Genomic DNA, 26374 nt, shown 5'->3' on the forward strand with positions numbered 1-26374 from the left:
ACCAAAGAGGCTCGCCTGCATTTCAGGGGCAAACAAATGGTTCTGGTCCTTCTGGATTGTCGCAAACATGTCAGGGGCAACCAAAGGAGGCTCGCTGCGCAGCGAGCAAGAACAACACCAGCCTAGTCGAATGAATGTTATACTAGTTCTCAACATTCTGCTTAGAAGCGATTGAACTCAATGGGCAGAACCTTCATAGCTTTGATGTGCCAATGCTTGCCCTTTTCAGTGGGAGAGCTAATCATAAACGGAGCCTGATGATCACAACTGAACCACGTCTTCACAAACGGCGGGGCCCCCTTGTTCATCTTCGTCAGAACAATATCAACATTCTGAAAGATGTGCTGGGACGAGGGCGACACCAACTTCTTATAATCGTTTGCTGAACCGAGGATTCTACTTGTCAGCCAAGTCTTCAGAGGAAAGAGCGAAGCCATACGATACCATAGGCCCACCATCAACTTTCAGTTCTGCGAATGTCGGGTGTGGTCCATCAACACTTTGCACTGTACTGCCTCTGTCAGCGTCAAGTCGATAAGCTTGAAAGACAAACAGCGTCCACGATCGTTTTCCACCAGCCATAATCGAGGTTGCTTTGACTGTTAAGTCTTGTTTCCCATTCCAAGGAAAACCATCAGTGGATTGATGACGTCCAGAACCGACAAGTTCCAGCGTGACGCACCTGAATATCAATAAGAGAGCAGACAATATCATGAAGTACTTACCAATCTGATTGAAGGTGCTTGCATGTTGTCCTCTGGAACCGCGAGACGACTACTTGCAGAACTAGACCAGTAGCGAGCTTCATCTGAACCGCAATTGACACGCCTGGGTTAGTCGTGTCACCTGGTGGAGGGAACTGCTGCACTTCCATTGGTGGCGAGTTGGCGGTGAGCTGGAAAGAGAATTCCTCAATGAATGTTCCAGAGGGTGCCCTAACTTCACATGTGCTTCTGGTTGCTAATGGCGTGCCAAGATTGAATGCATTGGAGACTGAGTTCATGACAATCAGGAGAAAAATGATGCATTGCATAGCTGTCTTGCGCAACAGTGCCGCTTCTATAGACAACAGCTGTCGGTGTTGAAGGAAAGGACGCAAAATGCAGTGACGCGGCTTCAAAAGGTGAACACAACAGATCAGGGGTCCTGATAGCCCACGGTGATTTGCAATCATACTTCCGAACGTGGAATTATTAGCTCAAGCTGTCTTGGAAGCATCCTTCGCGTCAAGCGGTGGGACTATCAGGTTTGCAATATGCCAGTGTAAATCGTCGAGCACTGGATTCACCTTGAATTTGCACTCGCCACCTCCGAGATGCTTGACTGTGTTGCCGAATGCGGCATCCGCTTTCAATAGATCAATGTCAATGTCGTGAAATGTGTGCTGTGGGGAAGTCCCAGCAAAGTCATCATAGAATACCACTTGGTTGAAAACCCTGCGTGTCAGTTTGAGTGAGGCCTGAGCAGAACATACTTTGTCATGGGTGGACCTTGAGGCACATCAATGAATGTAAGCGTAGCAAGAAACGGCGGCCAGCTGTTTGTGAGTCTGCTACACGAATTAGCAGGGTTGGAACAATCTGATGTCCATACAAATGCCATGAGGGCTTAGTCGCATCGTCTCCTGTTGCGAGGGCCTCAAAGGTAAGCGTATCCAGGTGGCCATTCCAAGGTACGCCGGGGGAGAAGTGAGGATGATTTGGTGGGTTGATATGCGCAAGTGCGATACACCTGTTATTAGTATCGCAGCATTGGCTCTATAGTGCTCACCAATCTGTCGGGCTACGGCCGCATCGAGTATGATTGAATTTGGTCACCTCAACAACCAGTTTGTTAGTGCCTTCACCAAGGGCCATTGAAAACACCATGGCCAAGCCCGGGTCTACGTCCTTGCTTTTATCTTGGGCTGGGCTGGTCATAGTAGTAGGTGCTGGCGCAACGGCCATCTTGAAGGATAGTCGCGTGATTGGTGTGCTTTGCGTGGTCGCTTGACCTGGTCCGATCTGGCAATTGCTGATTGTTCTTGAACTAGGTAGTTGAGCATGGACCTGGAAGTACGGAAGTGCGATGACTAGAAGCAGACCACGGATGATGGGTTGTGCGACTCTGGGCTGCATGATTGATGTCGGTACTGCAGCAGAATGGCGAGCCGGCGAATTTGAAGCAGGTCAAGGCCGTCCAGGAGACGACCAACCTCGCTGATATCTGCCAGGAGACAACCACTGATTGCGATAAGCATTATACGAGGCTTGAAATGCCTTCTTGGAGATTCATGCGCCGCCTAGCCTGCACATCGTATAGTGACTATGACGGCTAATCCTTGACAGCATATATTTGACAGCGGAGCAAACAAAGCACATCAGCTTGTTAATGAGTCAAGCCGGGAGAGGTCAATGAGGATAGCGATGATAGGAGCAAGCCTCTTCCGTAAGCCATAGCTTAGTAGCATAGCAGCAGCAGCAGCAGCAGGAGGAGTAGATGATGTCGTTGCCGTCACATGCCAAATCTCGACTTTAGCGCAAATCCGGGGCCGGGAGCAGACAGCCGCAGTTGAGCAGTTGCCAGTTGAGCAATTCGCCAGCCAAGTTGAGCCAGTTGACGCGGGAATCAGCCTGGAAAAGTGTCAATAAACGTCAGACCGCGGGGCCCTCAAATACCGAACACTCCCAGTCCTTGCTCTACCCGCTATACCAAGATCCAGTCATGGCCGGCACACAGACCATCATGGAGCCACCCAAGGCTCCATCGCCGCAGCCTGACACGGACATCGAGCTCAAGGCCCTCTCAAAACGCTTTCACTTCACGCCACCCTCCATTCTCAAACCGCGCAAGGCAGTGGCCCATGGTCGGCAGCCTCAACCCAGGCTCATCCTCATCTTTGGCTGGCTGGGCGCTCGCTTGAAGCACGTCAAAAAGTACGCTGCCGGGTACCATGTCCTCTACCCATCTTCGCCCATCATTGTCGTGCGCTCCTTCCCAACAGACATGCGACCCTTCAGCAAGTTTGGGCGTGAATTTCACATCTTGACAAGTTTACTGGCGCAGTACTCTGTCGATATCACAAAGCCCGGAAATGGCGTACTCATGCAGGCCTTCTCCAATGGAGGCTGCTGGTCCGTCTCGGCACTCATCAACAGACTCGATGAATTCACAGTCTTGCGGCCACAAACCATGATTTTTGATTCTTGCCCAGGCCGTGCACGCTACATGCTTTTCATCAAGGCCTTTGTTGCTGCTAATAATCTCGGCATCCTCTCAAAGATCTTTGCCGTGTTTTGGATCACACTCGGGTACTGGACGTTCAAGCTCTTTTGCCGTTTACGAGGACAAGACCCCTTTGGCGAGCGTCGTCATGAAATGCTTCACCATGTCCATGCACAACGCAGGTGCTACGTCTATTCAAAGCAAGACGATCTCATCGACTACCGTGACGTTCTCTCGCATGCGCGTCAAGTCCAAGAATACCACTTGGGATCTGAACAAGTCACAACGGAAGAATTTGATGGTTCAGCACATGTCGATCACTTGCGTCTTGATGAAGCACGATACTGGCGTATTGTCCAGAAATTGTGGGATCCAGCTTTGCAACCAACTGAAGTCAAAGTCCCGCCATTGATCTTGGCAACGTCAAAGCCAAGTGTCATGTATGGCGAAGAGCGTGAAGTCAACTCATTGGTTGCTGGCATTGAAGGGAGGCGCGATTCTGATGTCAAGAGTGATTATGGGTCGTATGATGCATCGAGTATGAAGTTGGCAATTGAGGAGACTGTCTTTGAGGAAGAGTAATCATTCGGAGGGCTGGTCTTGCTTAGCATTCTTGGCCGAACAGTCATGGAATTGACTCATGGACACCTGGACAATGCTGAAGCGAAGCTCGAACGTGCAGACAATACATTCATACGCTCTAATCCATCATTCTATGCACCTTCCTGAACTTGTGATTGCACCCGACAGCCCATCTCATCAGCAGTATCAGCAGTCTGTACAAAACTCAGCAGGACCGGTACCAACAGATGTGCTGGTTCTGGAAAGACCTCATTGTCATGCTCAGCATAGTCTTGAGTGATCAAACGAGCTTATATGAATCACTTCATGAACACGAGAAATGAAAATTGCTGATCAATCCCCAAGTGTCGCTACGAGGTATGCCTCGACTGTCACCATCGACATCGCTTCGCTACGCATCCTGTCCTGCGATCATTTGGCAAGTCCCATTGATCAGCGAGACTGCGTCTAGGCCACTCTTCAAGTTGAGCGCTCCAATCACATGATTTAGCCAGTTACCATCATAAGCACGCGTCTTACTGAAAGTCATTGAATCTTCAGTAACTATCTGAAAGCTAATATGAAGCCCAAAGACGATTCAGAACGTCGGTTGTCGACATGGCTCTCGCACACTTCTAACCAATGCATTTGGTCAAAATGGCACGCACCCAGCAGGATAAGCGGCTGAAACGCATTGGCAATTGCATATGCCAAATGTTCCCTGCGGTGGCATACAGGCAAGCGATGTGTTCTCTGGACACTTCCACTCTGCCGGCTTGGGCGCACCTCCGGATCCGTTGGTGAAGTAGCACGTGTGAGTGGAGCAAGCTTTGCTCATACATCCATGGCCACGGAATGGCGACTTGAGTCCTTTGAGGTCGTTACAATGTGCAGGGGTCAAGGCCTGGGATGACACCTTCATCGCGACCAATACAAGGACGAGAAACTTCATGACTGGCGTCTATTGTCAGCTGGCCGTCTTTGCTTGATGCCAAACACGACTTACTTTGACGAATGGTCTAATGTTTCTGGTGTTTTGGGAATCAGCTGCAGGTTTCCTAAGACAATTAGGAAGAGATGAGGGAAGGAGCTGCTCTTATACAATCGCAACGTAGACTTTCCTGTTACTACAACAGCGCATTCATGGCTTGGGTCTTGGCATTTCGAAATTGATGTACAATCACGTTGCTCTGCTTTTCAGGGGTTTGCTGAACACCAATCAACTGCCGTACGCCGAAGAGTCCAACAAGGAGATTGCTCAAGCAAGTCGTGACTCTGAGACTCAAGATTAAAGATCTCGGCGTTGCTAGACAACTTACAACTGCTTGATGCATATGATGAACAACATTCGTGGTGGTCGCCTTGCTTATGCTCGTCATGCTGCCGATAAGGATGTGAGGTCAGGGTTGAGGATTCGGATGCCATACTCGCATCGTATTCGAGCGAGACCTCGTGGCCAACTGCGACGGCATCGGGTGGAAAGTAAATATGCATGCGTCGTATTCAGCAAGATCCAGGAAATGAGACTAGAGTCTAGCCCGATGCTCCTGAGAATGATCATCACCCCGCGTGAATACGATGTTTGAAACAACACACTCGACGCTTCTCAGTTGGAGGAAGTCCAACTTTCAAGAAGCACGAGCAGGACTAGCTCCAGGACTGCTCAAGCCCAAGCATCATCATCCCAGTCAATCTCAGCTGCTGCCTTTTTCGCTTTAAGATTCGACTTTTTCAATGCCGGCGCTAATATCGGTTGACTGTCGACAGACGTCTTTTCTGCAGGACGAGAAGGCTTGCTCACCTTGGGCACAGTCTTCCGAGCCAGTACTGGCTTTGACTTGACTGACTCCTCTTCAGCTGGCAGCTCCCATGCATCGGCCACCTCATCATCATCATCTTCATCGCTCTCAACGAGTTGCAACTTCCGCCGCGGTTTGGATGCTAATTTCAAACCTGTTGAGCTGACTGGTGCTGCAGCAGGAAGTGCAGGCGTTGGCGTACGAGAAACTGGCTGACTGACCAGGACTGGCGTGCTCGTTCCACTAGGCACGTTGCTATTGGTTGCATCCAAATTCCGTGAAAGCTTACTGACTGCCCAGCCTGCCCAAACACCTGCTGTTTCGATTGCGCCACCAGCTGTACTGCCTGCTTGTGGTAGTTGCTTTGCTTGTTGAGGTTGTAGCGTTGTCTCTGGCATGTCCTTTGTCAATGTTTCTACGCGCCGCACAAGTAACTCCACTGTAGACTTGGCTTGCGATCTGACAACACCTTCTGCATCTACAAGTAGTGGCATGATACCCGGCAAGAGCCTCAGTGCAAGATCTTCCTTTTCATACATATCGGCCGTTGCAGAAATTGCCTGACACGAAGCAAGTCGTGCATGCACAAAGGGATCTTTGAGTGCGCGCGTGAATGCAGCCGTCAGCACCTTCCTAGCACTTGAAGCATTCAGGTAACGTGCCACTTTTCCCAAGCAAATGGTCGTGTTGGTGCGAATACCGGGTTGTGCGTCATTTGCCGTCTTTGCCAAGAGCTTGAGCAAGTCGCCATTCAGATTGCGATCAGAGAGCTTGGGACATAGAATCATGAGTGAGCGAATGGCAGCTTCTCTGAGTATAGGTGCTGGATCACTAAAACTGCTGCCGAGTAAATTGAAGACCTTGTCGTTGATTTGCTTTTGTGATAGCAAATCCACATAATCCGCAAGGTGTTCCAGTAGAACGAGCCGTACTGCTCTGTCATTTGATTGCCAAGAACGCAGCAAAATCGGCACGAGCAAGGCCTCCGTGTCGTCCGGTGTAAAATCCTTTGCCAAAGCCAAGACTGCTTTGAATGATGTGGCGCCACCACCGCCATATTCGAAGGACTTTGCAAGCTCAGGCAGTACCCTGGTTTTACTGAATCCTCGTGGGAGCTTGCTGAGCGCCTCCATATGCGTCTCGAGAAATGCCTCGACCTGGTCGCGACTCTGCATAGCAAGCGAGGGGACTTGCTCGGCAATGTGAATCACATCTGTGTCAAAGAATCCACCTGCCCTCTTACCGTGATCAATCAAGGCAGAGACTGACATGCGGGATGTAGCATTAGCCGCGAGTAACCGTTTGTATTGCGCTAGCATGCTGTTTGGGATCTTTCCATATTGTTGCAGCTCGCTAGACGACCTGAATGGACCATTGAAGGCTGTATAGATCAGGCAACCAAAGCCGTACGCATCGAGCGCCGTGAGTGGCATATTTTTGAGGTCTTCAAAGCCGCGTGACTGCAGCTCTGGTGGTGTATAGCTGTAGGCGTCCTTGAGGAATCCTCCATGTCGGCAGATAAAGGGCTCGGCATCCTTCATGGAGGAGAGCACTTCAAACCCTCCCAGCTTCCATTCGCCCGACGAATTGGTGTAGATGCTGCTGACTCGAACGTTGCCGTGGATGCACGAGCTGCTGTTGACGAAGAATGCTGCTTGTGCAATAGAATAGAGGCCCCATGTGATAATCTCCGCTGCGGCCCGTCCAGCGAGGGTGTAGGAGAGCGGCTCAATACGCTCGACTGCGATGTAGACCACGCCGTCGACCTCTGCACCGTCTAGGTATTGCAAGACACATGGATGTTTCATGCCCCGCAGCTTGGACATGTAATTGCGCGCCAAGGGCTGAACAGACGGTGTCGCCTCGAACGTCAGGATGGAGCATGCAAGGCCGTCTTCCTTGCGTGTCGCATTATGCAGCGTATGGAGACATTCAGCGGGCAAATCGATTTTGTCGAGCAGTGTGTAGCCGGGTAGTCCGCTTGACTTGGACAGCACACCCCGCAGAAAGTCCATGCGCTTGACTACGCTCGTGCCTACGGGGCCACTCCTAGATTGTCACGGTACGTGGACTATTTGGTGTCGCGTTTTGAGCAATCTTCCCGCGCGCAGAAGACTCAACTCTTGCCCAGGAGTGCCAGACACATTCACAACCGCCTTCGCTCTGCCCAGTCTCCTCCATGCTCTGTCGCTTCTCTCGTCGATACAAATACCTCGTCCCGAGCTCCTTCTCAACCACTGAAGCATCCAAGCTAATCGGTGCAAATTCAATGCCTTGTCAGCTTTGAATTGAGAAGGAAAGGAAGGTTAAATGCTTTCTGGTCTGTATTACCGCCATTCAAACACCAAAGCAGTGAGTTCAACTCATTCTATCAGATCTCGTGAATTGCATGTTGAGCTTCTTCCCGCGCGGTAACATGGCAAAGCTCGAGACACGCTCCTCCTGCGCCATATCACATGTGCCCGCCAGTGTCATATCAACCTGCTTGATCATAGCAGAGACAAGCACCTTGAGTTCAAGCATAGCCAAGTGCTGACCGATACAAACACGGCTTCCACTGCTAAAAGGCCAGAAATGTCGGCACATGGCAGGCGTCGCAGCGAGCCATCTGGTGGGCTCAAAGACATCAGGCTTCTCGAAGATACGGTTGCGATGAAGGACATAGGCACTTGCTCCAACCTTGACACCAGCGGGGATAGGTATGCCGTCGATAACGAGAGCCTTGCTCGTGACACGAGGTAGAGTCATCGGAATAGCTGAGTATAGCCTCAACGCCTCCTTGATGATTGCGTCCAGCAATGGTCGCTCCTCCATTGGGAGCTCTTGCTCTTCTCGAAGCCTCTGGACTAGGTCTTGTCTTGTAGCGAGTGCATGGAACAGATAGGCGAGCGTTGTTGTCGTTGTGTCTGAGCCTGCAATGACATGGTCGCGCGCTTCACTCCAGATATACTGAGTCGATGCGCCGGCATCGAGAAGTCTTCTGACTAGACTTGATTTGGATGCTGAGTTCAAATTTGGCTCATGTCGAGCTGGTCCTGGCCCAGCGAAAAGCAATCTGACTTGCTGGACGGCATAGATGACCCTGGCAATCCACTTGTATCCTGCTTTCTGCCAAAACTTGCCATAGTCAATGCCAGAATACAAATCTGCTTCAATAGCAGGTCTGTACGCATTGCTGCTTAGAGAATTGCTACACTGCTCTTCGCCGTACACCACAGCCGTGATGTTGTCTACCGTGAAGAATGCCAGGAGTTTGTACAAATCAACAGATGAGCCAGTATCTAGCTGAAGAATCAATGCATGGGCACGCTTCTCAATACCAGGCAAATGACGATCTACAGCACGCTTTGTGTACATGGGCGCCAAGACTCGCTTTTTGCGAGCATGTGCGTGTGCGTCGAGTGTCGAGAACAGGTTAGCCTCCCCGTCTAGCGTATACATTTCATAGCATTCATCTTTATGGATGCCATGGCCAATGCCATAGATTGTCATGATGGCTTCGGGACTTGCAAAGGAGACTTCATCACTGCTGATGCGCACGACAGGTCCGTAGCGCTGATGCAAGTCCTGAAGCCACACGGATCGTGATCCGCGGTAGTCGTGATAGGTCAAGAGAAGATTTGAAAAGCGAGCTGCAAACGGGCCAGGTATATGAGCGAGCTTGAGGAGAGCCGTGTAGAGCTGTGATAGCATGAGGGCTAGCACGCCGCATTGGAGGATGATGTAGGCATGGTCATGGACAAGATTGATGAACATATGTGGGAAGACTCCAGCTTGTTCATTTCACTGTCGCATCGCAATCGCTCTTGCAGACCAAGAGTAGTCTGAGGTTGGGTCGTCCTGGATGGTGGACTCCAGCTGTGTGCGTCTGATAAGATAGAGCTTTTCAGATGGGAGCTTTACTGTTCCGCGAATGAGCAGATGCACTGAAATCGCATCATTCAGGAACATACAGGATGGATGAGGACTTGAAGACGCAGCAAAGCAGATTGGCTATATTGTAATTGATTATTTGCGTGTTGAAAATGCAGAGTCAGCGGAATGCAGTAGCCCGCGGCGACTAGAATAGCTCCACACAGATATGATCATGTGGGAGTCAGAGAGGATTAAACACCTCAAAGATAGTTGGCGTATCGTCGTTGTCCTGTAAAGCCAGCTGAGGAGTAATAGTTGAGCTCAGAACTGAAGTCCTCCTCGTCATCTGATGAAAATCTGCTAGATCCATCCGTGCTAGCAGCTGATGGAGACCTCATGGCATCCTCCACTTGACCTTTATCTGCACGAATCACAGAAATGGTCTGTTGCACCAGTTGCAGCGTCTCAAGGGCCGTTGTCCGGTATTGCTTGCGATTTTGCTTGTTGCGACGGTACGCATCGCGACCATTTTCATGCGCTGCGTTACTCGTTGGCAAAGTCGAAGTACTGATGAAACTGTTGTGACTGCCGTCTTCACTACGACCGCTGGTGCTAGAACAAGAACTCAAACGTGTTGTTGGGCGTGATTCGAAGGGTGGTCTTGGACGACGGCCCATTTCTGAGACGGGTCGTACGCGTGCCCGATCAGCTTCAATGATAAGTTGTTGCAAGACTGCGTCAATGGTGCGTGGTGTTTGTGGTGAAGAAGGCGCCGATGCGTATGAAGCAGGTCTTTGCCGGCCTGATTCATCTCTGAGTACAGACTTTGTAGGCACGTCGGGTAAGAGTAGAGAGCCTGAGGTTAGCTCCTCTATGGCGACAGACCAGGATCTTGTGACTGTACCAGAGAAGGCTGTGTGTGTATACATGAGAACAGGTGCTTAAGGTTTGTTGGCAAAGGATCGTAGGCTGTCTCAGATCCAGAGTGCCGACGAGATCATGTTATAACGATGGCGAGGGTCGAGGGTCCCCTCACGCGCTTGAGCTTCAGTGAGGACTATTTCTCTCCTCACGGGCGGCCATGTCATATGAATGACATCGAAGCCCAAAGGGTGTAAAAGTGCATGCAAAAGTGGCACCGATGAAGCGGGCACGGATCTTCGCGCAAAGAGAAGAGTCGTGCCGATGTGGACGTCAGACTAGAGCTCGAACCGACGTTGAGCGGCCCTGTCAGAAGCCCAATGGCTGAATGTCTCTAACCATGTCTCGCGGCAAATGAACGGTCGGGTCGCTTGCAACAGGCGGCCCTGTGTAGCAAAACCCCTGCCTGCATGGTATCACAAAACGCATGATTACAAGTTGAGAGGGTGCGGGTTTTCTCTGCAGCTTGGGTCCGTGGCCCCCTCTCAAAGCAATCTCCCAGCCTCTTGGTGCTTGCCTGAATCTTCAGCCCGAGCGTACTGCAAGTCTGCCGCACTACAGCCTGCTGGCAACTGCTGCGTGTATAATTCGCGTTTCCCTCTTGACTCTTTCCCACTTTTCGAATTTCCCACTTTGAGCCCACGCGACGCAACGGCGAACCGCCCAATGGAGCGGGGCAGAGTCTCACAACGGTCGCGCATGGGAAGAGGAGGGGAAGCAGAGCAGCCAGAGCTAAGTCTGATCATGAGAGAGCAGCAACACCGCAGACAGCTAGGATCGCCTATGTGATAGCCAAGGTATACCTGTCTACCACAGATGCTCTCTAGCTTGCCCTGTATCACTGACACTGGGTGACCATACTTTTAAGTCGTAGCGGAACAATCGCATCACAACTCCTTGCTGCAGACATCCCGGCGCACCAGAAAACCATAGACATCCCACAACCAGAATAGCAAGGTTCAAGAAGGGACGCACAGACTGGTAGACTTGTAGTCTTGTATGCTACATGTTACACTTTCATATAGCCAACGCTCACGCAAGAGCTACCTGCCTAGGTATCTCTGAGCGCATTATGGATGTATTGACTGTCTACCGTCGTACTACCTACGATGCTAGTGAGGAGCAGGCCGAGCAGCAACGCTAGCAGCATTGACCCAGCAGGCCGACGATGGAATCGGGCTGAGAACGTGCCATCGCAGAGCATGTCAATGGATACTCTACAAAGCTGACTAAGTCTGCTAGCGACAAACACACACACACATAGCCTAGCGTGCCAACACGCAGTAGCAATAGCAGATCGCGGGAAGGGTAATCAATAATCATGCACCCTGGTGGTCTCTTTGGAAGAACTTTGAAAGAAGCGGAGCTCGCCGCAAGTTGCCTGTGCAAGTGGGGGGTTGCGTCTTCAAATCTTATGATCGCTGTGAGATCAAGCAAAAGCAGAAATTGGGTGAAACGCCATCCGCACCATGCAGCACATCGAGTCAGGGTGCTGTCACTTGGAGGAGATTGTTCTCGGCGATCAGCGAAGAGCCTAAAAGAGCTCTTGAGTGGTTGCTTTGATCTGTGACTGATGCAGCTTGTAGGCATCTGGAGTACAGCACCAACGTCTTCTTTGCTGACAACGCGACATCTCGATAGAGGGAACACGGTCTCAATGGAGCAGCTGCCTCGTGTCATCAATTGAGAGCCCAGCCCAAGATGCAAGAGGGGACTCTGCAGCTAGCGACAAAGCGTGGCATGGCTCTCCTCAGCTAAACAGTCGACGCCCTCGACATGGCTACAGTCTGCTCAACAACAGGCAATCTCGCTAGAGTCTCCTCACTTGTTTGACTGTACAGTGATTGCTTGTCTACCGTCTCTGGACATGCCTGCACATTGGTTGGGACGGGTGTTTGCGCGCCTGGATGCGATACGACCTTGTTGATTGGCCTGACTGGTGATTGCGCAGGCGCCGGAGTCGGACTGTTGACAAAGGGAAATACAAGAGGCAGCTGCGTTGCATAGACTCGATGCGCCGACCGTCGGGGTGAAGCTGAAGCGTCAGTGCACTGAGTCAAATACCTCTTTGCCGGGTTCGCCTACTCACATTGCAACTGCGCATAGGATGGTTGGATAATTGGATCATACAAACGATCTCGCTGGATAATAAGATCTTTACAGCGATCAAACGTCGCGCGCTGCTGAGCATGTCTGAGATCTGAAGCTTTCGTCTGCTTGCGTTCGCGCTTCTCCTCATCGAGCCAGTAGCGTGTTGCAAAGTGCTTGCGCTGGGATGCGCGTGCACAGAGAGCGAGTGTCAAGAGGATGAGGAAGCCCATGCCAGCGTATATAAGTACAAGGAAGGAAGGAGAAGCCATGGCAGAGCGTGTCGCCCGAGTCAGGTCCCGGTTGAGGCTTCTTCCTTCGCTGCTGGTCTCCTTCAGATGGCGAACTTGACGCTTCACTCGCATCAAATGGTCAAGGCTGCAGTCGAAGCAAACACTATGGGGACATTCAGGCGAACGCACACATACGCATCTTGCATAGAAGCGAGTCTGCTCGGAGGGGCATGACTGCAGCTCGTCTGATACACATTTTGCTGGCTGCTCGGCAGTGCTTTTCAGCCAATTCTTCCCATTACACTGCCGATACTGAGTTTCTTGTGCGCTACAATAGCAGTGCTATCTATATCAAGTACATGTAAGCAAGACATGCATACGTGAGCCATTGATTAAGCGTTTTTTCCAATTTTGCCGCTATAGACACTGAGTTAAGGTATTATATTGTAGTAAGGCTTTCGACCGCTAATCGGCCTGATGGTCTAGTGGTATGATTTGCGTTTTGGGTACGCAAGGTCACGAGTTCAATTCTCGTTCAGGCCCGATTTCTTTTTTTTTCCGCGTCCATATCGGTTGCTTTTCAAAACAATTGCAACGAGCTGCTTCATGACTTCGGCGCACGCGCCTACACTCATGTTATATGCGCACAGATGTTCCTTCACGTGCAGTACGACTACCAAACCACGTTGCATGTTCATAAATGTTGCCATCATCTCTGGACACTCTCTCCACCAGCTGCAGTAGCCTTTCAAACTACAATTGCTGAGGCTGTGAATCCCGCTAAATAAACGAACTTACACACTCGAGGAAATTGAAGAGCGTAAGGCTAGCACATACTCAGCTCACTTCAGTGTCTGCTGTCATTCTTTGCCAGGTTAGCATGTCTTTATCGTCCCCTGAGCATCATACAACATCATGTGCACGTGCCATGTCACTGTAGCTGTTGATGGACGTACGCGTGGTGAATGCGAGAGATGCTGCACAATTGTATTGCCCAGCGCGGATTGACAATATGGCAACCACGTTGCATGTGATCTCGATCGTCGTCGTCCTCAATTCCAATTCTTCAAAAAGGTTCAAACTGCCACCTCCTCGCTTGCGAAGCACGATACTTGTAAGGCACAAAAACAATGGCTGCATATGGTCGCTCTGAACGATGCTCTTTGCTAGTGCTCTTATTTCTCCTTCTTCTATACATACCTCAGCTGAGCTCGATGAAGTCGTCTGGTTCATCTCAGCTGCAGCCGACGGCAAAGAAGTAAAAGACTCAGAAGGACGGTGCTCAGCGTGAATCTTCGTCTGCAGAACTTGCTCAGGCTTCAGCTACCCACCATGTGCAAGAAGATCTCAAATTTTGCTACAAGGGCAGGTTTCCATACTGGATCAGAGCCGCTGCGCCAGAGCAGCTGCCAATCAGTCAGGAAGCATGTGTCGAAAGCTGTAAAGTGTGGTCGCGCCAATTGGCAGTGACACTGATTATTGAGGTCAAATCGCGAGGAAAGAATTCTGGAAGCTGTATTCGAACGAAACATTTTTGCTTTGCACACAGTCAGCCGAAGGTCTCCACGATGGATGTCTGCGAACATCCCGGTCACCCTTGCAATAGGCCACGAACTCTCTACACGTGCAGCTGCAACATCAACGTGGACTGGTTGAAGGTATATCATAAGCCACGTTGTAATTTAGCCAATATGCACAACAGGATTCTGAGTTTGTTGCAAGCAGTAGTTGGGCGGAACGCTGCAATGATCGTACAGAAGGATATTCGCTCTCCGCCACAAGTGCTTCGACAATTTACTTGCGCTGAGAAAATCGGACAGTGTCATTCATGCACCCCAAGCATCAAGAAAGACTGGCAGCCATGTTTCCTGGACCCTCCAAACCAAGCATGTGTGGAACAAGAAGCCTTGGAATCTTTGCTGTGCTATCCTTTCCCATGGATGAGCACCAACGAGCGAATGGCTCTCTCCGATGTGGCAATGTATCGGCACCTGGTGTTGGCTTTTGGCAAAGAGGTCATTGATGACTCTTATGAGCACAACAAATATGTTGTTCCACTTGAAGATTCATAGAATGATCATACTGACATGAGACTTACAAAACTACATGGAAGGTTTCATAGTACGGCGCGTTCAAGAAGTGATCCTTTATCTTATCCTTCAAGAAAAGTCTCGCTCCGCAACTGCTGCAATCGCGTCTGCCCTAGGGCTGAGGGCGATATCAATTTCGAGAGGAACATGACAGCTGCACAGATCGGAACGTCATTTCATGCAGCAGAGTTTCCTTAGATGAATTGTCGCTTGACAAGTCTGTAACACCAGACAGCTACACCACGGCGCGAAGCTTGACGAAGAAAAGAATGATCGTACTGTAGCGATGTAGACTGACAACTTCTTACTCGGCAACGTAAGTCGTCAGATGCGAAGCAGAGGTAGACAGACCTCGCAATACAAGCGCAAACATCAGTATTTTAGCCACTGAGGGCATATGCCATGCAGTCGCGACCAGTACCTACATGCACCAATCCGATTGAACTCTTGATTTTGGCAAGGGAGATCAACTCTCCATATCATCAATGCTCAATAGTCGTGCACAAGCCTGGCACTGTACACCGCTGTCGTGTTGTGAGCTTGCGGACGAGAGCCAGCTGCAGAACCTACATCAATCAACTTGTCACAAACTTGAGGTGCAAGGAGCAGACAGTTCTGTCGATATACGCAAGCATACCCTCGTTCTTGACCGTCGAATTGCAAAATAAGAAAAGGGACAAGACAAACCTCGATCCCGCCTCGCAGTGTTCTGGTCAGCACAACTGACAAACCCGTTCTTTTTTTTTTGACTCATCTTGTTTACTAATTTTTTCCAGAAGGGAGGAATTCTCAATCAGCTGCTTCAGTCTCTTCAGTCGCTTCAGCTTTGCTACGGCAACCACGCGCCTATACCCATGTTGTATGCGCAAAAGGTGTTTCTTACGGTGCAGCACGACTACTAATCCACGTTGCATGTTCATAAATGTTGCCATCATCTCTGAACACTTTATCCTTCAGTTGCAGTAGCGTTTAAAACTACAATTGCTGAGGCTGTGAATTACACTAAATAAACGAACTTGCACACTCGAGCGAATTGAAGAGCGTGAGGCTAGCACATACTCAGCTCACTTCAGTGTCTGCTGTCATTCTTTGCCAGTTTAGCATGTCTTCATCGTCACCTGAGCATCATACAACATCAGGTGCACGTGCTATGTCACTGTAGCTGTTGATGACCGTACGCGTGGTGAATGCGAAAGATGCTGCACAATTGCATTGCCCAGAGCAGAGTGACAAAATGGAAACCACGTTGCATGTGGTCTCGATCGTCGTCGTCCTCAATTCCAATTCTTCAAAAAGGTTCAAACTGCCACCTCCTCACTGACGAAGCACGATACTTGTAAGGCACAGAAACAATGGCGGCATATGGTCGCTCTGGACGATGCTCTTTGCTAGTGCTCTTATTTCTCCTTCTTCTATACATACCTCAGCTGAGCTCTATGAGGTCGTCTGGTTCATCTCAGCTGCAGCCGACGGCAAAGAAGCAAAAGATTCAGAAGGACGGTGCTCAGCGTGCATCTTTGTCTACAGATATTACTCCCGACATGTGCTACATGGGCAGATTTCCATACTGGATCAGAGCCGCTGATCCAACGCTGCTGCCAATAAGTCAGAAAGCATGTCTCGACAGCTGTGTACTGTGGTCGCATCAACTGGCATCGACACTGAAACAGCTGCTGATCCGAGGAAGAAGTAAAACAAACTGTATCCAAACGACCAAATTTTGCTTTGCACAAAGTCAGCCTAAAATCTTCTCGGTGAACGTCTGCGAACATACCAGCTTCACTTGCGAAAAGCCGCAAACTCTTCACGTGTGCAGCTGCAAAATCAATGTGGACTTAATGAAAGTATTCGATAAGCGACGTTGTGATCTAGCCACTATGCACGACAAGATTCTGGACAGACTGAAAGGAGCATTTGCGCTCAACCCTGCAATGGTCATAATGAAGGATAAATTATCTTCGCCCCAAGAACTTTCTAAATTTTCTTGCACTAGTGCAATCGGACAGTGTCTTCCGTGCACCTTATCCAGCGACGGAGTCTGGCAGCCCTGTTTCTCGGAGCCTCCAAATCAAGCATGTGTGGAACAAGAAGGCTTGGAATCTATGCGGTGCTATCCTTTCCCATGGATGAGTGCCAACGAGCGAATGGCTCTCTCCAATTTGGATCTGTATCAGAATCTGGTGTTGGCTTTCGGTCAAAAGACCATTGATCGCTTTTATTCGCACAATGCTTGGAAGATACCACCTGAAGCTGAAAGTTCCTAAATAAACCATAGTAACAATAGTACTGAATAACAACACTACATGGAAGATTTCGTAGAACGACGCGCGCAAGAAGTAATCCTTTATTTTATTTTTAAAGAATACTCTCGCTCATCAAGTGTGTCACGGACTGACCTCCGAGCTCCCAGTGCTCCTACCCTTCCGTCTACTCAGCCCCGTCTGTGCACCCCGAGCTCCCAGTGCTCATACCTTTCCGTCTTCTCAGCCGCGTCTGTCTATCTCGAGCTCCCAGCGCTCCTACCCTTCCGCCATCACGCTGGCACCTGCAAGCTCTCAGTGCTATCACACGTCCCGACGTATCTCTGTCGCATGTCTCATGCTCAGACCTGTTCCATGCTCAAACCTGTTCCGCTCGCAAGCATCACTCGGTCCTCGCCAAGACCTTCATCGGCAACTGCCCGTGTTCTTTTCAGGGTCTTTGCCATCGCCCACTTCTATCTCGTCTGTTCAGTTGCTTTAGGCTGGCAGTGTATAAAAGGAGCGCTTCTCGCACCTTTGTAGCATTGTCAGCAACATCAGTTTATACTCATTACTATTCATTGTTCTCAGTCTCTGCCGCCAAACCCACTTCCACGCCTAAGCTTCCTGTCTCAGTCGGTACGTCCTGTCTCGTCAGGTCGTGATCGTCACAAAGTGCTGCAATTGCGTTTACCCTAGGGCTGAGGGCAATGACAACGTCAGGAAAGAAACATGACAGCTGCACAGATCGGAATGTTGCTCCATACAGCAAAGTTTCGTCGGACGAATTATTGCTTGACAAGTCTGTAGTTCTAACACCAGACAGCCACACCACGGCGCGAAACTTGACGAAGAAGGAAATGATCGTACTGGTGCGATGAAGACCAACAACTTCTTGGTTGGCAACGCAAGTTGTCAGTATGCGAAGCAAAGGTAGAGCCATTCAAGCGCAAGGGTCCGGAAATAAACGGTCTCAAAGTCGGGAAACGGCGACAGGCCAGTGATGCCACAGTCTTTTTGCATCTCTGCGCTATCCTCTGCGAAAACATCGACGATTGTCAGCTTCGATTGCAGCGAAGGCAAAAGGTGCGCTCAGATGCTCAATCAAATTGATGATAAATGATCTTCTGCTTACTAACAGTGCCATCTTGTAATCGACTGTGCAGCGAGGGGCGCTACCTTCGCGTCGCAGTGTGGCAAATCGCGGGGCGGATGCCCTCTCCAAAAGCCTCATATGCGAGCACCATTTCAAATCCAAGATATCAGCGCTCATTGGATGGTCGATCGTCTCCATCCGTCGACCTCTTGGAGTGTGGCTATACTGAATGAATTGCCATGATCGGACATCGCGGGCTCCCTGTCATCCGCTTGATGTCAGACATTCTCTTCATCAATACCATGGAAATCATCAAGGTCATCACAAGTGTCCTCGACATCATCACAAGCCATATGCAGTTCCTCAATGTTCAGATCTGCGGCTGTTTGCAGCTCATCCTGTGCTTCTTCTCCCTGGCAAAGTCGTCGTGTGCGCAACGCGCGTCCAACCGCGCGAGACCGGCCGCAAAGGCTCATCACCAACGTATACTTGCTCGATGATATCATCATCTATTTCATATAGGTCCATCGTTTCACCATCATGGTTGCTACACAGCTTTGCTGAAGCGGTGTCTACCTACTAGTCCTCGTCAGCAGCCAGAAAAAGTGCATCCGCTTGCACAGCGAGCGACAGCGAGGTCTTTTGGTCAGGTAGCAATCAAGATGCTTGAATCGAGACGTTCAAAGCTTTCAAGGTTTCCAGACTGCGATCTTGCCCGTGGACAGGGTTTCGTCGACGAGCGGCGTCAGCTAGCGCATGCCGCTGCAGCTGGCGGATCGCGGATATCACGTGCACTGTGGGTCGTGTTGGGAGCGCAATACATTGAATGCAGCAGCTAATTCGGCGATCTTGCTCATCAGTCAATGTACCATGAGCGAAGAACTTCGTGGTCTATATATATATCATGTTTGTGTGGGTCGACGTCGTCGTGGTCGTCGATCGCGGCAAGAGCAGCTGCTGCACCTGCACTACATGTACAAAGTCCGAATAGCTCGGGTCGGAAACGGAAGCATACAAGAGCACTGTCCCCTGCTTTGTAGTCCTCAAGCTCTATGAAAATGGCTCTCTGCACTGTAGCGAAGCTGTCAACTGTTGCGACCGCTAGTTTGTGATGTATTTGAGCTACATGGCTCTCTGTTGTGCCATCGGCGTAGTTGACTCTCGCCTGGTACCTGAACTGAGAGGCTTTTGCGTCGACTGCGACTTTTGATCGGGGATTCGATGTCAAGATGTGTACCTGCAGCTGGCAAAGCATGATAATTCTACTCGCACTTGATGATTCAACCAGTCCAAGTCCCAGGAGCTGCTTGGAGATCTGCTTCCAGAGACTCACCATTCTGTCTCTCACTATGTCCGAGACTGTTAACGAGGTACCTGTCAGTGCTCTAAGCTCATCTCTCTGCACCGCATCACTCTTCTCTGATGGCTGGACGTTATCTCGCAGCAGTAGCGACTGCAATCGCGGCCAGCCTTTCCCACAGATCCAAGGATTGCATGCTCACCGTCTTCGGTCTGAGAAAGAACGTACCTTAGCACGAACACGAATGGTGCCGCGAGGTCTCGCAAAGTGAATCGTGCTGCAAGGCGTCCGGAAGGTCTGCAGGATCCCAAGACTCAACACACGCACAAAACAATACCGCCTTTGACAGTCTGCACTTGGCTACAAGCTTTCTGAGAAGTTTTGAGGATCTACAGTAGCTTGGTCATCGACACGGCAAGGGAGTCTCAGGAATGTTTGCAGCAAGTCGATGATACTGGCAGTGCTTGTGGTTCTATGGCGGTGGTAGAGCTGGTGGAGTGTATGAATTATGGCAGCAATGAACATAGTTCTAGACCCTTAGGAGACGCATCAAGTGCGGGTGATTGGGCGAGATCACGAGCAAGTCTAGAGTCAGAGAGAGTCAGAGATTGTGTCAAAGGACGAGACTGAGTCGAGCGGAAAGCCGTCGAAGAAGAGTTGCCAGCGCAAGAACATGATGCAATGGTGAGAGACAGAAGTGCTTGACCTGGCGATGAGTGCGAAGAGCGTGTCAGTTCATGTAGAGAAAGCTTGCACAAGGGGGGAGAGGCATGCCAACAGCCACAGGAGTCCATCAGCATGTAGAGACAGCCTTATGAGACAAAGACAAAAGAGCGCCTGCAGCAGAGACGCACTTGGTCAGAATCTAGCTGTAGAAGTCAGTAATGTGATGAAGCTCGCATCACGATGCTTGTAGCCAAGTGCAGCCTCTTAAAGGAAACGTTGTTCACTGTGTGCGTTGAGGCTTGGATTGGAAGTTGAGGACTGAGAGAATTGAGGCACCAGCAGTGGTCCAGCACACTGCAGCTGGCAACACTCCTTGCAGAGTGCGCTGCTTCTGGAAAGATAGCGGGACATCCGTACATTGGCGAAGCTGCGTGCTTCTTGCGCCCCAGATTTCGCGACAACTGAGATGATGCAGGTCGTGGCTCGCGTCCGCAAGCTCGCAACACGCACGCGGTGCACAGTGCCAAGCTTGTGCACGACTATTGAGCATCAAGGACACGAAGAGCTGGCGCTTTGTCAGCATCACGGGCTCAATTGGTATGGTGCATGTCGAATCTGGTCGCGATGGAATGTCATAGGCCGTCAGCGGCTACAGAACTGAGTTTCTGAGTTTGCGCTTGGATTGCGAGGTTTGTCTACCTCTGCTTCACATACTGACGACATGTCATCCGGCATCGCAAGTTACAAGTCTTTAAGTGCTATTCTGCTTCCTTTGTTGCAGTTCCCAAGTGCACTTGCCAAGACACCGCGAACAGGCGGAGCTTCCCGACCGCGCACATACAGTGCCACATAATGTTTCCATTCGTTATCAATGCATCCATGCGGAGTAAGCAAATGCCTACGGGGCTAGCGGAATCCAGGTCATGCGAGCACAGTGGCTAAATGAGGGCTCACACTGCTACTGTTGCTGCGTATGGGATCATGTGATGGCAAGCTGACGGCTGTGCATGCGGCGTCACAGCTTTCAAGGGCTTTGGGGCAATATATTGACAAATCCCCTCAATCACGATGACCCCAGGCTGTATGGCTTTCATGCCCGAGTATCTGCTTCATCAGAAGTCTCACAACCAGTCAACCAACTGTCAAAGTGTCAGCGACTTCAAGAGTCTAGACTCCAGGGAATTCAGGAGACTAATTACAACCACAGTCAAGGTCACCTTTATTGTCACAAAGGCGATACTACATCGACATGTGTGCAAACGCGTCCTGCTACATCGCGTGGGGAAGGAGTGGCAACCTTGGTCGACTGAATCGCTGTTGCTTTCCCGCAGATGATTCAAAAGACTGGTTTGCTGCCCATACACGACAACTGCCAGGAATCTTGGAACTCACAGGAAGATCAAGGAATGGCTTCGCACTCTGGGTGTTGCTCCGTGTTGCTACTGATGCTTCTCATTTTGCTCTACACACCTCAGCTGAACTCGACACGAACATCTGGTCAATCTGTTGGCGAGAAACATGCTTCCTCCTTAGGTGTGTCGACACCGCAATCAATGTTCAAGGCTGCGGGAAAACAGCCAGGCCCTGAAACGTGCTACGCTGGGAACTTCATTTTTCGGGTCTACAAAGGGGATGCTGAGCAACGAAGCGACCCCTTGACCGACCAGGAATGCATCAACAGCTGTCGAAACTGGTTGTTCCCGCTTGCGGTGAAGCTGTATGAATATATGAGAGGACGTTCAAGTGTCAGTTGTCTTCGGTTGTCAGGTCTATGTTTAAGCCTCACCAGGCCAGACATTAGGTCGATCAACACCTGCATGCTCAGCGGGGGATCTTGTCCCAACACCAATTTCTATCGTTGCAGCTGTGCCATGGTCATCCACCTCCCACATATCCGAAACACTGCGCTGTGCAATCTCCACGAGATGAGCAAAAAGCTTCTTGAACGTTTGAAGGAGAACACAGCAGGAGTATTGGTCGAACGGTATGATCCGCCCGCGGTTTCCTCCGTAATGGTGTCTGAATCATTGTGTCCTGCAAAGAGAGCTCAGGGTGATGCTCGCCTTCCGCCAATTTGCAAAGCTTGCCCACTGACTTACAAAGCCATTGCTGCGAATGACGTTGACGGATGGAATCCATGTTTCGTTGCCGCCGCGGAAGCTTGTTCGGTGAGAGAGTGCTTCGCTTTTCCATCTTCTAGCACGTCTGAGAGGAGCCGCTTGATTACCACTGAAGATGCAGGTGGAGATTTGATGTTCTTGCTCAATGCCGTTGGGCGGGCTCTTGGGCAGAACATTGCCTCCGAAATTGTGAACCACAACATGAGGCACCTACCGCCTGCAGCTAATGACCAGCCTCCTGAGTCCTGACATGAAGCCCTCTCATGGATGAGCCTTAGACAGCTGCGATATAGACAAAACAAATGCATTTCTTGACATGACCGTGCTGTATACGACGTTCTGCAAAGAATGCCAACATCAAAGAATCTGCCGAGCAGCGCCGTCTTATACTGTATGGCATAGAATGAGGTCACCTGGATACAAGCAATATGCTATACAATCATCATCAGGCAGGAAAGACAACGTTATTGCCTGTGGAAAAGCAACCTATCCAAACCAGGCGCCGCAACGAGTCGCTGCTCCACGCGTTCCAGTATTCACGCCTGTTTCTTTGCATCTGCATCAATAGCCACGAGTTCCTGCAAAAAGTCCACATCTTGACCCGGTGAAAGTGTGAGTCGAATGCCATCATAATCCATCGTGACCATACCAGAGATTGATGAAGGTTGATTTGACCAATCTGTCCCTCTGGTGGCGGCCAATCGACTGATTTCGCCTTTTTCCGCTTTCTAACGGGTTGCTTGTCTGCTGACACTGCTTGCGTCGCTTATGTCTCTACTGCAGCACGTTGATCAATTTCGGTGACCTCTGGAGCGGGTTCCTCCTTGGTGGATTTGGATTTGGCCATCTCGTCTGGATCGGGTACCCAGAAGGGTAGGACAGGCGGCATTTGTATGGTGAAGAAGTGCTGGCCATTCACGTCGTCTGCCTCAAAGAGCGTTCGTATCTGCGTGTATTCTTCCACACTGGCTTTGCTGTCTGTCACCAATGCAGGTCCTTGATGCAGTGCCTGGGTGCGCGAGAGACAAAGAGTTATGACGGGTGCCTATGGATCCATACGGGAAAATTGCTGGTGAAGACGGCCGCACACCGATGACTCGCAGATGACTCCTAGGAAATAAAACGGTAACGCTGGTGCAATACTGGAGCAAGCCGGAACACCACCTCCAGACGCTGGTGAAGAACCGGCGATCGACTGCAGACAAATAGCAGACGCTGGTGATTTCTGTTCCTGCACCATGGCTATGCATATAAATAGCGTGTTCGAGTAGACGCATACGCTGGCATTCGTCCAGCTCATGCGCAACGATGGATATGGAAGCAATCCTATCAACAAAGCGTACCAAACCATATGATTCCTCGATCTACATGGCATGTGATCACCTGCATATGAGACCGTCGGTTTGAATGCGGTAGTCTTTTGCTATCCATCGAAAGTGTCTTTTTTCCAAAGCTTCAAAGGGCAAGGAACTTGAGTCATCGGTGTGATGTGCTCGTTGTGAGGTTGGACTTTGTTCGCTTTGAACTTTAGCCACTCTGCGCAACTCAAGCTCGCGCTACTCGCTACAGTACAACTCATGGTCGCTGCACATGCAAGCGCTCCACTCTGAACGCGCATTTCTGCAGTCTTTTTTGCTCTGTGTCTATTTCTCAAGTATGTCTGCCCGACAAAGTCAGATCAATGCTGTGCTGCGTAGTGCGGTATAGTCCCACCTACCAAGCGAACGCAAACGACGAGTGGAAGACGATGGGATCAAAGGCATTGAGCAAGACCCGCCACCATTCTCGTCTTTGACGCTGGCAAAGCAAAGCAAGTAGCGCGTCTGCCAGCTCTTGCTACATCCCATCGTCTTCCACTCGTCGTTTGCGGAACCAGCTCATTAGCCTCGAGCTGGCATCACAGCAGGTACAGTCAACAACGATCTCATGGCTTTGTCTGACAATGTCTCATCTCTCTTAAGACACTGCGCTGTGTCCAACGCCTTCAGAAGGACGATCTAGACCAATTTGAACGCCTTGTACACAATACAAGCATGACGAAAATACCAGCTCGACTACGACGCGCGTCAAGGAATAATTCCAAGCGTACTGAGAGCCAGGCTGTCGAATCCATTCGCAAAACGTTGCCGGGCTAGGGAAGGCAGTCCGTCATCCTGTACGCGACTTCACATCGCTTGCCGGGGCGCAAGCGAAACGAGCTCCCGTGGCCATTTTCCAGCATGGTGCCAAGAATCTGCAAGTCGCTGTACGTGATGATGTCCAACAATCTACGCATTATTTCCTACTGACAACAGCAATTGAGGCACAACAAGCGCCTGGCAGAGGCAGAGGCTGAGCACCAGAAACTGACGACGAGAATGACATGCATATACGACAAGCACGACGCAACGCCGGGAACATCGCACCACGCCATGAGCAAGACGATGACTCGCAGGCACGACAAGTACTTTGCAACACACGAAACACCGCGCCGCACAACGAGGAAGACGACGAAAGCGATGCAGAAGCCCTACAACCACGTCACACGGTACACTCATTCCTTCGCTGCCCCTTATTCATACTGACTTCTACAGGGCAAACGCAACCAGCTGATGGCGGCGAATGCTCAGCTTCTCCAGGCTGCAGCGAATGACAGGAATGGCCGCGCCGCCGCTGCCAGCGAGGTGGAACAAGCGTGGGAGCGTAGCAAGCGTACAAGGCACCTTGCACGACAGTTGTAGGGTGGACGTACCAAGCCTTCGTTACTCTAGAACTATCCCTAAACTATGTAAAGCCCTGGCTCGCCACCTGCAGCTCGCTGCGTACTAGTTACCAGCGATCGCCGGTTCTCACCCGTAAATCACCGGTTTAGTACGCGTCAATCATCGCCTGTTTGTCACCAGCGCCATATTCTACCGTTTGTCACCCGTTTATCGTACACCGTCAGTCTTCCGTTTATCACCGGTTTACCCTCCGTGGAAGTTTCCCGTATGGCAACTGCTGCGATCGCTATTTCGTAATGTATTTGAGCTACATGGCTCTCTGTTGTACCATCGGCGTAGTTGACTTTCGTCTTATACCTGAACTGAGAGGCTTTTGCGTCGACTGCGACTGCTAATCGGGGTCTCGATGTCAGGATGTGTACCTGCAGCTGGCAAAGCATGTTAAATCTACTCGCACTTGATGATTCGACAACTCTCAGTCCCCGGAGCTGCTTGGAAATCCCGCTTCCAGAAACTCACCATACAGTCTCTCACTATGTCCGGGACTGTTAATGAGGTACCTGCCAGTGCTCCAAGCTTATCTCGCTGCACCGCATCACTCTTCTCCTATAGCTGGAGCTTCTTGCGCCTCAGATTTGCGACAAGTGAGGTGATACAGGTCGTAGCTCGCGTCTGCAAGCTCACAGCACGCGAGCGGTGCACAGTGCCAAGCTTGTATACGACTATTGGGCCTCAAGGACAGGACGAGCTGGTACACTTTGCCAGCATCACGGGCCCAAATGGGATGGTGTATGTCGACACTGGTCGCGATGGAATAGCATAGGTTGTCAGCGGCTACAGAATTGAGTCTGCCTTTGAATCTCGAGGTCTGTCTGCCCCTACTTCGCATACTGATGACCTGTGAGTTGGCCACACAAGTCGTAAAGTCTCCATCTGAACGCTACGATCGTTTTCTTCTTCGTCAAGCTTCGTGCCGTGGCCCAGCAGTCTGCTCGCCAAGCGATACTTCATCAAATAAAGCTTTGCTGCATAAAAGACGTTCTAACTTGTTTCTGATCTCGCCGCTATTGTCTGACATCGCCTGGCACTTATAGAAACGCCAACCTGACGTCTTGTTGCGCCTGTCTATCGTTTGCTGTCGCTGCCACATCTTCGCGCGCAGTCTCGCTCATTCCCACCCATGGACTTGACACTATGATTTTGTTCCCGCCCAATCACACAAATTCACGCGCGCGGCATCTCCCTACCCCAAATGCTCACACATCCCCCCAAATTCACGCGCACTCACTCTCAATTTTATCTGTAGGGATGGCGTTATCGCTATAGTCTTCTCAGTGTCCAGTTACTGTGCGCTCAGCTGAAGCAGTGTCAGCACATCTCAGCTCGCCTTGACTTGCGTAGCTGGTGAGAAGCAGCTCAGGGCATTTGTACACGAGCTCGAATCAGATGCAGCTGCATCATAACGTTGCGCTCGTCCAATATCATAAATCAATTGTAAA

The 26374-nt window shown here is 50.5% G+C and overlaps 11 protein-coding genes and 1 non-coding gene across 12 annotated transcripts; 5 read left to right on the forward strand and 7 right to left on the reverse strand.

The window, feature by feature from the left end:
- Positions 1-1308: 1308 nt before the first annotated feature.
- On the reverse strand, positions 1309-2561 carry BCR37DRAFT_103772 (uncharacterized protein). The gene is made up of 3 exons (XM_040865868.1): positions 1771-2561; positions 1594-1731; positions 1309-1552 (listed from the first exon to the last, which is right to left on the reverse strand). Exons 1-3 carry the CDS (start codon positions 2115-2117, stop codon positions 1444-1446), a joined length of 594 nt encoding a protein of 197 aa, XP_040723709.1. The 5' UTR covers positions 2118-2561; the 3' UTR covers positions 1309-1443.
- Position 2562: 1 nt separating this feature from the next.
- Positions 2563-3989, forward strand: BCR37DRAFT_103654 (uncharacterized protein). The gene has a single exon (XM_040865867.1). It carries the CDS (start codon positions 2704-2706, stop codon positions 3784-3786), a length of 1083 nt encoding a protein of 360 aa, XP_040723710.1. The 5' UTR covers positions 2563-2703; the 3' UTR covers positions 3787-3989.
- A 357-nt stretch (positions 3990-4346) lies between these two features.
- On the reverse strand, positions 4347-4856 carry BCR37DRAFT_382071 (uncharacterized protein). Its single transcript, XM_040869803.1, has 2 exons — positions 4772-4856; positions 4347-4726 (listed from the first exon to the last, which is right to left on the reverse strand). The coding sequence occupies exon 2, from the start codon at positions 4715-4717 to the stop codon at positions 4418-4420; it is 300 nt and encodes a 99-aa protein (XP_040723711.1). The 5' UTR covers positions 4718-4726; positions 4772-4856; the 3' UTR covers positions 4347-4417.
- Positions 4857-5797: 941 nt separating this feature from the next.
- Positions 5798-7579, reverse strand: BCR37DRAFT_337436 (armadillo-type protein; the record flags this gene model as incomplete). Its single annotated transcript, XM_040867259.1, has 1 exon — positions 5798-7579. A coding segment is annotated over one exon (1782 nt), but the record flags the coding sequence as incomplete, so codon positions are not given.
- BCR37DRAFT_382073 (cytochrome P450) lies at positions 7559-8788 on the reverse strand (the record flags this gene model as incomplete). Its single annotated transcript, XM_040869804.1, has 1 exon — positions 7559-8788. A coding segment is annotated over exon 1 (451 nt), but the record flags the coding sequence as incomplete, so codon positions are not given.
- Positions 8789-9679: 891 nt separating this feature from the next.
- Positions 9680-12661, reverse strand: BCR37DRAFT_394421 (uncharacterized protein; the record flags this gene model as incomplete). The annotated part of the gene is made up of 3 exons (XM_040871465.1): positions 9680-10275; positions 12166-12375; positions 12430-12661. 3 exons carry the CDS (start codon positions 12659-12661, stop codon positions 9680-9682), a joined length of 1038 nt encoding a protein of 345 aa, XP_040723714.1.
- Positions 12662-13132: 471 nt separating this feature from the next.
- Positions 13133-13204, forward strand: BCR37DRAFT_t31. Its single transcript has one exon. It is a non-coding gene; the product is annotated as a tRNA-Pro (tRNA).
- Positions 13205-14061: 857 nt separating this feature from the next.
- BCR37DRAFT_103986 (uncharacterized protein) lies at positions 14062-14828 on the forward strand. The gene has a single exon (XM_040865869.1). It carries the CDS (start codon positions 14230-14232, stop codon positions 14731-14733), a length of 504 nt encoding a protein of 167 aa, XP_040723715.1. The 5' UTR covers positions 14062-14229; the 3' UTR covers positions 14734-14828.
- Positions 14829-16103: 1275 nt separating this feature from the next.
- Positions 16104-17015, forward strand: BCR37DRAFT_388681 (uncharacterized protein; the record flags this gene model as incomplete). The annotated part of the gene is made up of 1 exon (XM_040870652.1): positions 16104-17015. The coding sequence occupies one exon, from the start codon at positions 16104-16106 to the stop codon at positions 17013-17015; it is 912 nt and encodes a 303-aa protein (XP_040723716.1).
- Positions 17016-17529: 514 nt separating this feature from the next.
- BCR37DRAFT_104016 (uncharacterized protein) lies at positions 17530-18130 on the reverse strand. The gene has a single exon (XM_040865871.1). The coding sequence runs from the start codon at positions 17932-17934 to the stop codon at positions 17566-17568; it is 369 nt and encodes a 122-aa protein (XP_040723717.1). The 5' UTR covers positions 17935-18130; the 3' UTR covers positions 17530-17565.
- Positions 18131-18153: 23 nt separating this feature from the next.
- BCR37DRAFT_104087 (uncharacterized protein) lies at positions 18154-18807 on the forward strand. Its single transcript, XM_040865872.1, has one exon. The coding sequence runs from the start codon at positions 18317-18319 to the stop codon at positions 18668-18670; it is 354 nt and encodes a 117-aa protein (XP_040723718.1). The 5' UTR covers positions 18154-18316; the 3' UTR covers positions 18671-18807.
- Positions 18808-21828: 3021 nt separating this feature from the next.
- On the reverse strand, positions 21829-23413 carry BCR37DRAFT_394422 (uncharacterized protein; the record flags this gene model as incomplete). Its single annotated transcript, XM_040871466.1, has 5 exons — positions 21829-21993; positions 22153-22333; positions 22714-22901; positions 22952-23218; positions 23264-23413. The coding sequence occupies 5 exons, from the start codon at positions 23411-23413 to the stop codon at positions 21829-21831; spliced, it is 951 nt and encodes a 316-aa protein (XP_040723719.1).
- Positions 23414-26374: the final 2961 nt, after the last annotated feature.

This window comes from Protomyces lactucae-debilis (assembly GCF_002105105.1).
Source record: "Protomyces lactucae-debilis strain 12-1054 chromosome Unknown BCR37scaffold_16, whole genome shotgun sequence".
Lineage (NCBI taxonomy): Eukaryota > Fungi > Ascomycota > Taphrinomycetes > Taphrinales > Protomycetaceae > Protomyces > Protomyces lactucae-debilis.